This window comes from Mytilus galloprovincialis, chromosome 1 (assembly GCF_965363235.1).
Source record: "Mytilus galloprovincialis chromosome 1, xbMytGall1.hap1.1, whole genome shotgun sequence".
In the NCBI taxonomy this organism is placed as follows: domain Eukaryota; kingdom Metazoa; phylum Mollusca; class Bivalvia; order Mytilida; family Mytilidae; genus Mytilus; species Mytilus galloprovincialis.
Window position 1 is genome coordinate 75,861,307 of NC_134838.1, and position 13,014 is coordinate 75,874,320.

General features: G+C 30.9%; 1 protein-coding gene across 2 annotated transcripts in view; it reads right to left on the bottom strand.

Annotated features, from left to right (window-relative positions):
- Nucleotides 1-263: 263 nt before the first annotated feature.
- Nucleotides 264-13,014, bottom strand: part of LOC143083975 (E3 ubiquitin-protein ligase RNF14-like) — a 31,684-nt gene continuing 18,933 nt past the window's right edge. For both annotated transcript variants that reach the window (XM_076260398.1, XM_076260392.1), the window contains exons 10-11: nucleotides 7,487-7,649; nucleotides 264-1,778 (exon numbers count right to left, since the gene is read on the bottom strand). In XM_076260398.1, coding sequence (XP_076116513.1) covers nucleotides 1,497-1,778; nucleotides 7,487-7,649 — 445 coding nt within the window. In that variant the 3' untranslated portion in view covers nucleotides 264-1,496. The remainder of the gene's footprint in view (nucleotides 1,779-7,486; nucleotides 7,650-13,014) is intronic.

Consider the following 13,014-nt stretch of genomic DNA (forward strand, 5'->3'; position numbering starts at 1 on the left):
TTAAGACGACTTTCATTTAAAGTAAGTCTTGTGTTTAGCTGCATTCAACATGGTAAGGACAGCAGTTACAACATAGATCCAACAACCTTGTATAAATGGCTTAAGGAACATAGATTTTAAGATGACCTTGTGTGCTCTTGTGTTCCAACTGTTAATGAACAACAGAAAGATATCCAAAAAAGATCACATGGTCATGTTACATAGTAACTACAATGACCATCAATGTCTAAATAACATGCTATAATAATAAAAATTAAATGCAACTGTTTTCTGAAATTTATTATATATCTTAAGATTTTTATAAAAATTATTAAAAAATTCATATTATGAAAAATATAATATAGATAAATGATTTAAGGACTCAGTTGAGGTAAACTAAAAAATATAACAATGTCATAAGTAAATACAAATTATTATCACAGAATCACAGTAAACATAATATTACAATAAATAAGGTATCTTTTATAATTTATTATATAATTGGGATATCTTGAATGCTGAATAAATATAAATATGTTATTCCATATCAATAACAAATTTTGTAAGATCTGCACATATGACCTTAATATTAAAAAATGTGGATTAAACCACATAATGTAGCTTTTAAAAAATTAAAAACAAGAAATAAATTAAATAATATAACAAAAACATTTCTTAAAAGAGTTGAATTTTAACACGTTTTATTTTACTACTGTAATTTGATATATTATTTTAAAAGGAGTTTAGGTTATTCTAGACAGACAAGACTAGCTATATACAATAAAAAGTAATAGCAATTCCTTTTTTCCCCTATGAATGTAGTCATTATATTAACCTTTAACATACACATAAAGGCACATACACAACTCCTGGTTAATTAATACATTACAATCTAATTAAAATTAAATCTCTCACTCGCTCATTTTTTTTATGCTTGCCCACGCAGTGACCAAGCATAAAGAAATGAGCGAGTGAGAGATTTAATTTTAATTAGATTGAATACATTATTGCAGGTTGCAATATTGCCCCAACATGTTTGAATACTGCAAATATCAATTAAAGAAAAATGTATTAATATTATATGTAATTAAAATAGATTTACATTTATTTCAAAATCATATAATTCAATATTTAATTTTGTTTTTTTTTTTACACTTGATGTTCTTATATTTTCTATTCAAAATATCATCCAGGTATGCCATCCATACATGTATCTTACCACAATAATATTAGACCTGATTATACTAGGTCAAGGAAATGTCAAGCTATTAAAAACATCGGTAAACTTCAGAAATATTTTTCTCTTTTCCTAATTATCTAAATATTTATTGCTGATTTAAATACAAATGTACTTTTTACTGTTTTTTTTTCTATTCTAAAACATTGCATTCCTCTTGAAAAAAATAATGACATATTTTAAACCAATACATTGTTTCAAGAAAATTTGATCATTGTTGATTGTCATTTGGATTATTGGTATTGATTTAATTCATTTTAAACCAAACTTTTTATTTCTATTAACTATTCATATCAGCATTTTTCCTTGGTTTTCTTGGCTGCATTTCTTCTACATCGTGCTTTGAATGTTGTTTACAAAGGGTATTCGTGAAATGTTTTGTATATGGTGGTTTAATCAATTCATTACAAAGAAAACAAAAACTATTTTTACAGTTCCAACATTTTATATGATTGTTTCTGTTTTCTCTTAAATTTCTCTGTCTACAACGAGGACATCTTTTTACATTCCGTTCTGCAGCTTTCCCCCCTTCTAATATGGCCTCATCTATTTCTCTTACTTTCTATATAGATAAAAAGAAAAAAGAAGAAGTATTTACAAATTAAATTCAGTATAATTCTACATAATGTTAATTATTTGAATTATTAAATAATTACATTGGATGTATGTTTCATTATAATACTTTATTCTGATTGGCTAACTGCACATCACGTGTTATTCTGTAGGCAGTTGCAATGCTCAAAACAACTTTTCATTCATGATAACATGTGGTCCAACAATAAAGTGCACAGGTGAATTAAATAAAAAAATATATAAAATTCGTATTTTCATGATCATAGCTAAAAAATGTAATTATAAGTATTGAATGCTTCTTTTTGTAACTTTATAGGGTTGTAAAAGCGTTGACCGTGCGCACATTTTTAGAATGAAGCGCTTCTGCGCTTCATACAAAATTTACTTTGGTCAACGCTTTTACACCCCAATAAATTTACAAAAAGAAGCATTCAATTCTAAAATAAACACTCAAATTAAACTAAATTGGTATTTAGTAATAAACCTTCAAAAAATGGCATTCTAACTCCACACATGGTAGTTCAACTCTAATCTTCATTGATTTAGATTGTCAGTTTTCCTGTCAAAGGTTAAGGTTTTCTACTGGCAACTCCCACTTCCTCCGCCCCCTTTTAATAAAATGCTGCGTAAAGCGCAGCCTGATTAGACTGCAGAGGTCGAACCCTGAACAGTTGGGGCAAATTTTGACATTATATTCAAGCTTGATACTGTCTGAATTTGGATTGTGATCAAATTTTTGACACATAAAACAGGTTTTCTGACAGAAAATAAATGGTCAAAGATCTTACAAATTTATTGTGCAATACTGTGCAATTGGAGATTTCTTCATGAAACATTTAAAAAATTTGAAACTTGAAAAAATTTAAAAAAAAAAATATGAACACCAAAAAAAAATCCCCCCTTGGAGCAATTACCCCCAAACTCAATCTCAGCCTCTTTTTTGTAGTATGGAACCTTGAAGTACAATTTCAGAGAGATCCATACACTTAAACACAACTATTGTCTAGAAAATAGATAAATGCTTGTTTTTGGCCCTTTCTTGGCCCTAATTCCTGCATGTTTGGGGTAATTACCCCTAACCTCAATCCCAGCCTTCCGTTTGTGATATAGAACCTTGTGGTACAATGTCAGAGAGATCCATACACTTACACACAAGTTATTGTCTGGAAACTACAAAAATACTTATTTTTGGCCCCTTATTCCTTAACTGGCCCGAGAACACAGTTATTTTGTAGTGCATTTCTTTTAGACAATAAATTCAAATTAAAAAAATCGAACCTGCTCTTTCTCAAAAAGATTTTTACAGTGTAGTGTACTACCAGTCAGACAAATAATATCAAAATTATAGAAACTTCTACCAGCTCTAACTCAAAATATTGACAATTCTGTGTTAAGGGGGTGTAAAATTCAGTTTGACAGCTTCAGACATGATAAAATTTGACCTTTTTGAACTGGACCAAATCACTACTTAACATAAAGATTCAGCACCCAAATTTTTTTAACATGTAAATACATCCCCCTACTTAATATTTCATGCATTTAATATCAAGAAATAAATTGGGAAAGTGTATCAAATAAAACATGCAAGTTATACACTGTTTACACAAGGGACTATATTCGTAGACAACGAAAACCAAAGGACGATAACTGTGTCCTTGGACCTAATAGGACAGAAAGACTTGACCAATCTTTATAAAACTTTGCATAACCTAAGCTTAGGCAATTATGAGATAGTTTGCCAAGTTTCATGGCCATATGGCATATATTAGAGAAACTAGGGTCATTTTAGTATTGACATTTTGATGTTTATTTTTGACGTATAAATTAAATATCTTCAACTGTCAAGATTTTGGCCTAAAAATTTGAAATTTTGCAAAAATTTATTTTTTAAATGCTCTTGAATATTATATATTAAGTATTAAAAGCATCTGAACACTCATTTTATTTATCAGATGTATTGTAATTATTCCAAAGTCAAATTTATATGAGCCTATGCCTGAAAATAGAGATTTTCCAATTCAGGGAAGCCTTATATAAATATGCATTTTTCTCAGCCAATTTGAAGTTTTTGAAGTTTTTTAAGCCTAAATTATTCTTTCATATATATTAAATGTACTTTAAATGTATAGAAAAGTTACAAAAAGCATACCATATGAGTATAAAATGGTCTTGGGCTATGTAGTACTGAGAATTATTTAGAGTCGATTTAGGCGGTAGCCCATATTGACATATAAAAATGCACACAGAAGTTATCAGAAATGAAAATGTGTTACTTTTTGCTCATTTCTATGCTTAGGTGTTATGATACAAGAAGTCTAATTGCAAAAGGACTCTTGTATTTACATTTTTTGAAAGACAATATGGTCTGATGGCCATTTTTTTCACTTTTCAATGGAAAACTTGCATTTAGTTTTAGTCTCAATAGGCATAAATTTGGACCACTTACTATCATACAGAAGAAAAATGGTAGCCTATGAAAGGAGTAAGGTGTACTGAATATAGTAAAGTGCTTTTTTTACAGATTTAGTGAAATACTTGTGATGGACTACAGATTTGATGTACAAAGCTCTTCACATTTTACAAACATCAATTAGGCTGTTTAACCAGGGCCATTAATACAAAATATGCTGCACTTTTTTTCTGTGATATTCTACTTTTCTCTATATTCAGAGTTCACAAAAGGTTAATTAAATTTGATTTAAGCATAGAAACACAAATATCAGAAACAAAAAAGCTGTCAGATAGAAAGTCAGCATGCCTCTTAGGCATAAAATGTAAACTGTTTTAAAATGCTTATTACAGCCGTAGAATGCCAAAATGGCACATTTTAACAGAATTTCTGGAAACCAAAGATGTAAATCCTTTACTTTGATTGAGTTTGACAAACTGAAACCAGTAAATCATTCAGGAAAGTTGCCAAAGTACAAAATCTAGATTTCAGGAATCCATCTCTTAGGCCCGAGAACACAGTTATTTCGTAGTGCATTTCTTTTAGACAATAAATTCAAATTAAAACCAGGTGCTCTGCAGGGCGCAGCTTTATACGACCGCAGAGGTAGAACCCTGAACAGTTGGGGCAAGTATGGACAAAACATTCAAGCGTGATACAGCTCTGAATTTGGATTGTGATCAAATTTTTGACATTATATGGGTTTTTTACACAAAACAAATGTCAAGATTTTACAAATCAATTAAAGATTTCTTTTTCAAACTTATTTAAATCTAAAATTAAATAGTTGACACAGCATAGGTTTCTGACACAGAATGAATGTGGTCTAATGAACTTAAATTATTCTTTTTTGCCTTTGAGCATTTCACTATGCTGTTGAATATTAATCCTCTCAAAAAAATGTTTGACGAAATTTTCTTTTTATTTATGAAATCTGAAATGAGAAAAATTTAAACCCCCCCATTTTTTTTTCACATCCCCCTTTCCCTTTTTCCAAAACTGATATCAATTCAAATTTCTAAAGGAGTTTGCAACAATAACTACTCTTTTAAATACATCATAAAATATTAAAATGTAAAATAAAGTGCTTGTTATCACTGAATGGTAAAGATTGGTTGGTAGTAAAAGTGAATATACATTGTATATTGTATAAAACAATGATTTAAGTTGATTCAACTACTATTCTGAACAAAGAAAGATAACTCCAATTGAAAATTTCTTGCTACTGCACAATATTGTACAATTAGATATTTCTTGCTATTGCGCAATACTGTGCAATTGAAAATATTTGCTATTGCACAATACTGTGCAATTGAAGATTTCTTGCTATTGCGCAATACTGTGCAATTGAAAATTTCTTGCTATTGCACAATACTGTCCAATTGAAGATTTCTTACTATTGCTGAATACTGTGCAATTTAAAATTTCTTGCTATTGCACAATACTTAATATAATAATTTTGGATCCTGATTTGAACCAACTTGAAAACTGGGTCCATAATCAAAAATCTAAGTACATGTTTAGATTCAGCATATCAAAAAAGCCCAAGAATTCATTTTTTGTTAAAATCAAACTTAGTTTAATTTTGGACCCTTTGGACTTTAATGTAGACCAATTTGAAAACGGGACCAAAAATTAAGAATCTACATACACAGTTAGATTTGGCATATCAAAGAACCCCAATTATTCAATTTTTGATGAAATCAAACAAAGTTTAATTTGGACCCCGATTTGGACCAACTTGAAAACTGGACCAATAATCAAAAATCTAAGTACATTCTTATATTCAGCATATCAAAGACCAATTTGAAAACGGGACCAAAACTTAAGAATCTACATACACAGTTAAATTCGGCATATCAAAGAACCCCAATTATTCAATTTTTGATGAAATCAAACAAAGTTCAATTTTAGACCCTTTGGGCCCCTTATTCCTAAACTGTTGGGACCAAAACTCCCAAAATCAAACCCAACCTTCCTTTTGTGGTCATAAACCTTGTGTTTAAATTTCATAGATTTCTATTTACTTATACTAAAGTTATGGTGCGAAAACCAAGAATAATGCTTATTTGGGCCCCTTTTTGGCCCCTAATTCCTTAACTGTTCAGACCTCAACTCCCAAAATCAATCCCAACCTTCCTTTTGTGCCGTTTTGTGGTTATAAACCTTGTGTTAAAATTTCATAGATTTCTATTCACTTTTACTAAAGTTAGAGTGCGAAACCTAAAAGTATTCGGACGAAGACGACGACGCCAACATCATACCAATATACGACCAAAAAATTTTCAATTTTTGCGGTCGTATAAAAATCGAACCTGCTCTTTCTCAAAAAGATTTTTACAGTGCAGTGTACTACCAGTCAGACAAATAATATCAAAATTATAGAAACTTCTTCCAGCTCTAACTCAAAATATTGACAATTCTGTGTTAAGGGGGTGTAAAATTCAGTTTGACAGCCTCAGACGTGATAAAATTTGACCTTTTTGAACTGGACCAAATCACTACTAATTAACATAAAGATTCAGCACCCAAATTTTTTTAGCATGTAAATACATCCCCCTACTTAATATTTCATGCATTTAATATCAAGAAATAAATTGGGAAAGTGTATCAAATAAAACATGCAAGTTATACACTGTTTACACTAGGGACTATATTCGTAGACAACGAAAACCAAAGGACGATAACTGTGTCCTTGGACCAACTGTTGGCACCATAACACCCAAAATAAAACCCAACCTTCTACTTGTTTTATTAAACATCGTAGTACAATTTCAGAGTAATCCAAATACTTATACACAAGTTATTATCCTGAAACTAGAAAAATGTGTGTTTTGCACCCCTTTTGGGCCCCTAATTCCTAAACAGTTAAGACTATCATCCCTAAAATCAATCCTAACCTTCTTTTGGTGGTATTGAATGTTCATAAAAAAAATTCATAGAGATCCATTCAATTTAACTCCAGTTATTGTTCGGAAACCAAATGTGTCTTCGGACGAAGACGACGACAATGCAGACGACAAAGACTATGCAGACAACGACATCATACCATTATATGATCACAAAATTTTGTTTGCATTCGTATAAAAAATGACTGCCACATTCCAACCAAAAGTGCTGAAAGTGGCATTTAACACCAACAATCAGACAATCAATATTATTAGATATACAGTAACTTATATTATAATTCCATTGTAGTAAAGAAAACAATTTAAATAGCTAGTTGAACTACTTTACTTTTATCTTACCTGTGGAGTTGGATCTCTAAAAGGAGTCTGCATAACATCCTCAGTTATTAATTCTGCACATTTTGGGTTGTCAGAAAAGTGTCCATAAGAGACCTTGGTTATATCTCTTCCACAAGCCCAGCACATGGCAGAAAAACACTTTGAACATGTCACTTTGTTGCAGCTGAAAAAAATGCATACATGATAAACTTATAACATCATAATCTAATACTTATTCTATTTCGTGAAATTTCACTGTACACTTTTTATTTTAAAGAAATGATTCTCAATGCAATTTCATGTATTGGTATTTTCGGTATTTTCAGTGTTCTTGGTCATGATAGATATATATGTTGTGTACATGTTATTATTTTGTACAGGTTATTACTTGTACAAAATTTTTATACAAGTAATCACTTGTATGATGCCATCATACAGGTTATTACTTGTATAGATATACATGTAATTGTACAAGTAATAACCTGTACAAATTTTGTGGAGAAAAAGATAATAACTTCAAGTCTTGTACAAATCATTATTTTACATTGGCCTAACAAATCGTTTCCCTTTTAACATATAATTCAAAACTTTGCCTAAAGGTATAAACTCTCAATATGTGAGTTCATTTAATATATATCAAATATATGAGCAAAACTGTTCATTTAAGTAGTCAAAACTAAAGTGTTAAGATGGAAAACATTATAGAAAAGAAATTTCATGATGAAATAATTAAATTGTGTGATGACAATAAATCTTCTAATAATTCAATATTTACACGTGAAATATACAGAGAGACTATTGGGAATGTAAATGAAGCAAAATGAAGTTCCAAAAAGGCTGCTCTTCAAAGATATTTCTTAAGGCAATATGATGTTTTGAGTGTAGCAGGCATTGAAAAACTCATACACAAAGGTGACGAAATTTTTTACTATTGTACAGTAGATGAACTTTATCCGTTGGAGCATTCACAAGACATACTAAGGAGTTAAAAAAACAATTTGCCAATATCAACGGAGAAATTATCAGAATTTTCATTCAGATGTGTGAACAGTGTATTTTGAAGAAAAGACATACTGAAACCACAAAATTAGTTGTTCGTCCTATCACTTCTACAAACTTTAACTCCCGTTGTCAAGTAGACCTTGTTGACTATCAGTCATGTCCAGATGGAGAATACAAGTGGATCGTGCACTACCAGGACCACTTAACCAAATTAAGTGTACTTTGCCCTTTAAAGACAAAAAGAGCAGCTGAAGTGGCTTAACAACTCACTGACATTTTTCTACTTTTGGGAGCTCAACATATACTGCAAAGTGATAATGGAAGAGAATTTACGGCTAATATAAATACAGAACTTAAACTCCTTTGGTCAGAGCTGTCAGGCCAACAAATACAGGCCGATGGGATGTTGTCTTCTTCCAAAAAAAGATTGAAAGATTTAGAAATTGGAGACAATGTCATAATACCAGTACAAAGAGTAGACCGTGGTCTGATGGACTGTAAAAATATCAAAGGTGTTGTGCTTGATATTGCAGAAAATGGATATATAATAGGTACACAAGTTGGAATCATGATCGGTTTCATGAGTCAAAATCAAATTGAAAAGATTCAGAGAAAGGAATTGACAATATTGGACATACCAGAGAACACAGAGGTTAACATCAGAAAAGCAGTACAATTGCTTTCTTTAAGTGGTGGCCAAGGTCATGTTCACTGCAGCTGTCAGGGTGGCTGTAAAACAGGCAAATGTAAATGCAAAAAATTGTGTAATTCAAGATGCCATGCTTCCTTGTCTTGTGCAAACAAATAGGTTTTTTAATCCATTAGGCTTGACTGATATTTCCAATGTATGATATTATGTATGCAATTTTTTGCCATGATGTATGTTTGAAAATAAATGGATGAAGGGTACCAATTTATTTTTGCTTGTAACTACCATGTCACTTTGCACCAGAAGTCTGTATTTACGTGGCATCTAGCTGTTTAGCTAAATGTGCACAAGGTGTCACGTTAGCTTAAGTTATTACTTTGCGTCCTTCGTTCATCTGTAAAGTTCTAACATTTCAAAAATAATACTGATAAACACTTGAAAATAAGAACAGAAAAACAAACACAATATAAATTTCAAACAAGAATGTGTCCATAGTACACGAATGCCCCACTCGCACTATCATTTTCTATGTTCAGTGGACCGTGAAATTGGGGTCAAAACTTTAATTTGGAATTAAAATTAGAAAGATCATATCATAGGGAACATGTGTACTAAGTTTCAAGTTGATGTAACTTTAACTTCATCAAAAACTACCTTGACCAAAAACTTTAACCTGAACTTCGCACTATCATTTTCTATGTTCAGTGGACCATGAAATTGGGGTCAAAACTATAATTTGGCAATAAAATTAGAAAGATCATATCATGGGGAACAAGTGTACTAAGTTTCAAGTTAATTGGACTTCAACTTCTTCAAAAACTACCTTGACCAAAAACTTTAACGTGAAGCGGACGGACGAACGGAGGCACAGACAGACGGACGGACGAACGGAGGCACAGACCAGAAAACATAATGCCCCTCTACTATCGTAGGTGGGGCATAAAAATACGAAAGATAGTGAGTTGTACAAGTTATTATCTTTTTCTCCACAAAATTTGTACAGGTTATTACTTGTACAATTATATTTATACAAGTAATAACCTGTATGATGGCATCATACAAGTAATTAAGTAATTACTTGTACAAAGTTTTTGTACAAGTAATAACCTGTACAAAATAATAAAATATACACGACATATATATAGATTCTATTACTGCATCAAGTGTAATATGATCTTTCTCCATTCTAAACAGTCGAAGTTTCAGATTTAAAACGTGATGCTTCCCAAGAGGTTTAAATATTTAAACAAGAAATGGAAATGCACCCCTCTGTTCTGCCATATGCATAGTTCCACATTTTGAGATTTGACAAACAGTGATGTTTGAAATTGTTGCACTGTCTATAAGACACAAATGATGTCCCAACCTGACCATAAGAAATTATAAATTGAACACTATGTATGGTGATCTTTCTTTTATGTCTATTCTGAATGTCTACACTTGCAGGACTGAATGTCCAGCCAAAAGGTTTTAGCTTTCCAGTTTTAGTAGTCAATTTCTTGGTATAAGTTAGATATTTGACAATACTAAAAAATCTTATTTATTGTATAAGGCCAGTTTTTTTTAATTTGTTGGTTTACGGATCCACGTACCTTACTTTTCCGATTTGCAGAATGAAAATAAAATTGACATTTTATGCTTTTTAAATCCTGCTGACCCTAACAAATATGGGGTTCAAATATATTATCCTTGACAAATAAATAGAAAATTCTTTTTTATGAAATAAAATGCATTAACCACTAACATAATTGATAACACTTTGTGTTGTGAAAAAATAAAACTTCAAAAATAATTTGTATTCTTAATGTTTATGTATCTAAAAATAGACAAATCAATCATAATTGACATTGAAATGTTGTTTGAGCAAATTATTTTGCGGAACAAAACATATGTTTAAACTCGATTACACAATAAGTTCATTTCCCTTATTTGTCATCATTCCGTAAGATGCATTACCTCATAGAAAAATGGAAAATGGACTTGTCCAAAAGTAGAAAACGTCAAGTTAAAGTACTAAATATTAACAAATCATTTTGGAACTTTTTGTTTCCTAGATAATAAAAAAAATTTGTCCAATTGGATATAAAAAAACGGGAGTGAATGACAATTGATGAACCAGATATCCTCATTTTTCCAGTGGACGAGTCTATTACGTTTTTGACATGAATGTTAAAACTTTTTTCTTTATCAGTTTTCATGCTTGAAGATCATTATTCACCAAGTTAATTGAAATTTACAAAGAGCTATGCGGATCTGTTTTTTTTTTTCTTGTTTGTGAAATGATTTGATTTCCTCTTTGTCCATGGACACAACCCCCCTCTATGGAATAAATTAGACAATGTCATTTTATTGAACTAAAATTTAAGAAATGATTACAAAATAGCATACTAAACATATTGTTAGAAAGGTGAAATATTTTTTTTTGCATATTTTTCTGTCTTGATAGAATTTTTGTTTTCTTTTTTTTTCTCCCAACCGACCAACCTGACATTCTCATTGGAAAAATCTGTAAACCAACAAATTAAAAAACCGTGGCCTAAGGGACATTAAACTGTAGTAGTACAAACCATGTTTTCATTTATATTAGCAATTGAAAAGGAAATGAGGTCCATCTACAGTTTTTTTTAGTATCAAACACACTTCTTTTCTGACCTTTAGAACAAACAAGCATTCTGAGAGTATTGTAGTTAAAAAATAATTGTACTGGAACAAAATGCTAACTTGATCTAAGGAAAACTGACTATTTAAGTGATTTCCAAAATAGTAATACAAGGTTAGTACCCCCAAAAGTTAAGACTTTCAAATTAATCCCATTAATTTGGTAAAAAAGGTTGGTATTTATTTTCAATTGAAGATCTCTTGATATTGCACAATACTGTGCTATTGTGCAATAATGTGCTATTGCGCGATACTGTGCTATTGCGCAATGGTGTGCAATTGAAGATTTCTTGCTATTGGGCAATACTGTTCTATTGTGCAATATTGTGCAATTGAATTCTTGCTATTGCGCAATACTGCATATTGAATAACAAAAACAATTCAAGAACAAAATCGCAGGAATAACAAGAATTCTGTGAGTATTGCATGGCAATACATAGTCCTCTACTGGTTAAAAATTCATTGTATTGGAATAAAATTCTTACTTGATCTATATTTTGTCATGGTGTAAACTATATAAGACATATCAAAACAACATCTTCAAGCATGATGAAATAAAGTGTTGAAAACTGATTACTTAAGTGAATTTTCTAAGTCAAAGGACCATAACTCTGCACAAAATCATCAGACCAGAAAAAAATTCGAAAAACTTGATCTGCAACTTGTCATGATAAAACAGTACACCAAATATCAAATCAATATACGAGTATCTTCAAGCATGAAATAAAAAAGAGAGTGGAAAACTGATTTGCCGGACTAACGGATGGACAGATAGACAGAGTGCAAACCTAAAGTCCCCTTCAACTTCGTCGGTAGGGGATTAAACATGCACTTTTTCACTGGGATTTCTATGTTCTTTGATCGTCAAACAGTTGTTACAGTGAGTTGCTTATAGGTGTTACTGTAAAACTTTACCTATAGCTCAACCTGTTTTTAAAATTGACAATACAATAGGGACATTTAAATTGACCAGTTGGTATTGTTAGATTTAAATCTACCTTGATGCTACCTGTAAAAAATTTTATTCACCTAACCCAAAGTTTCAGCATGCTTTTTTCCTGAACTTTTTCTTACCTAGGATTATTCTATTGAGAGATTTTTATTTTACTGTCATTCAAAATATTAGGAGTTATCAAGCCAAACATGAATGACTATATCATATATGTTATTTTCTTGCAGTTTATTTAAAATTGCATGGCCTAAAATGCACAACATTTCATCTTAATGTTTGCATAGCCAC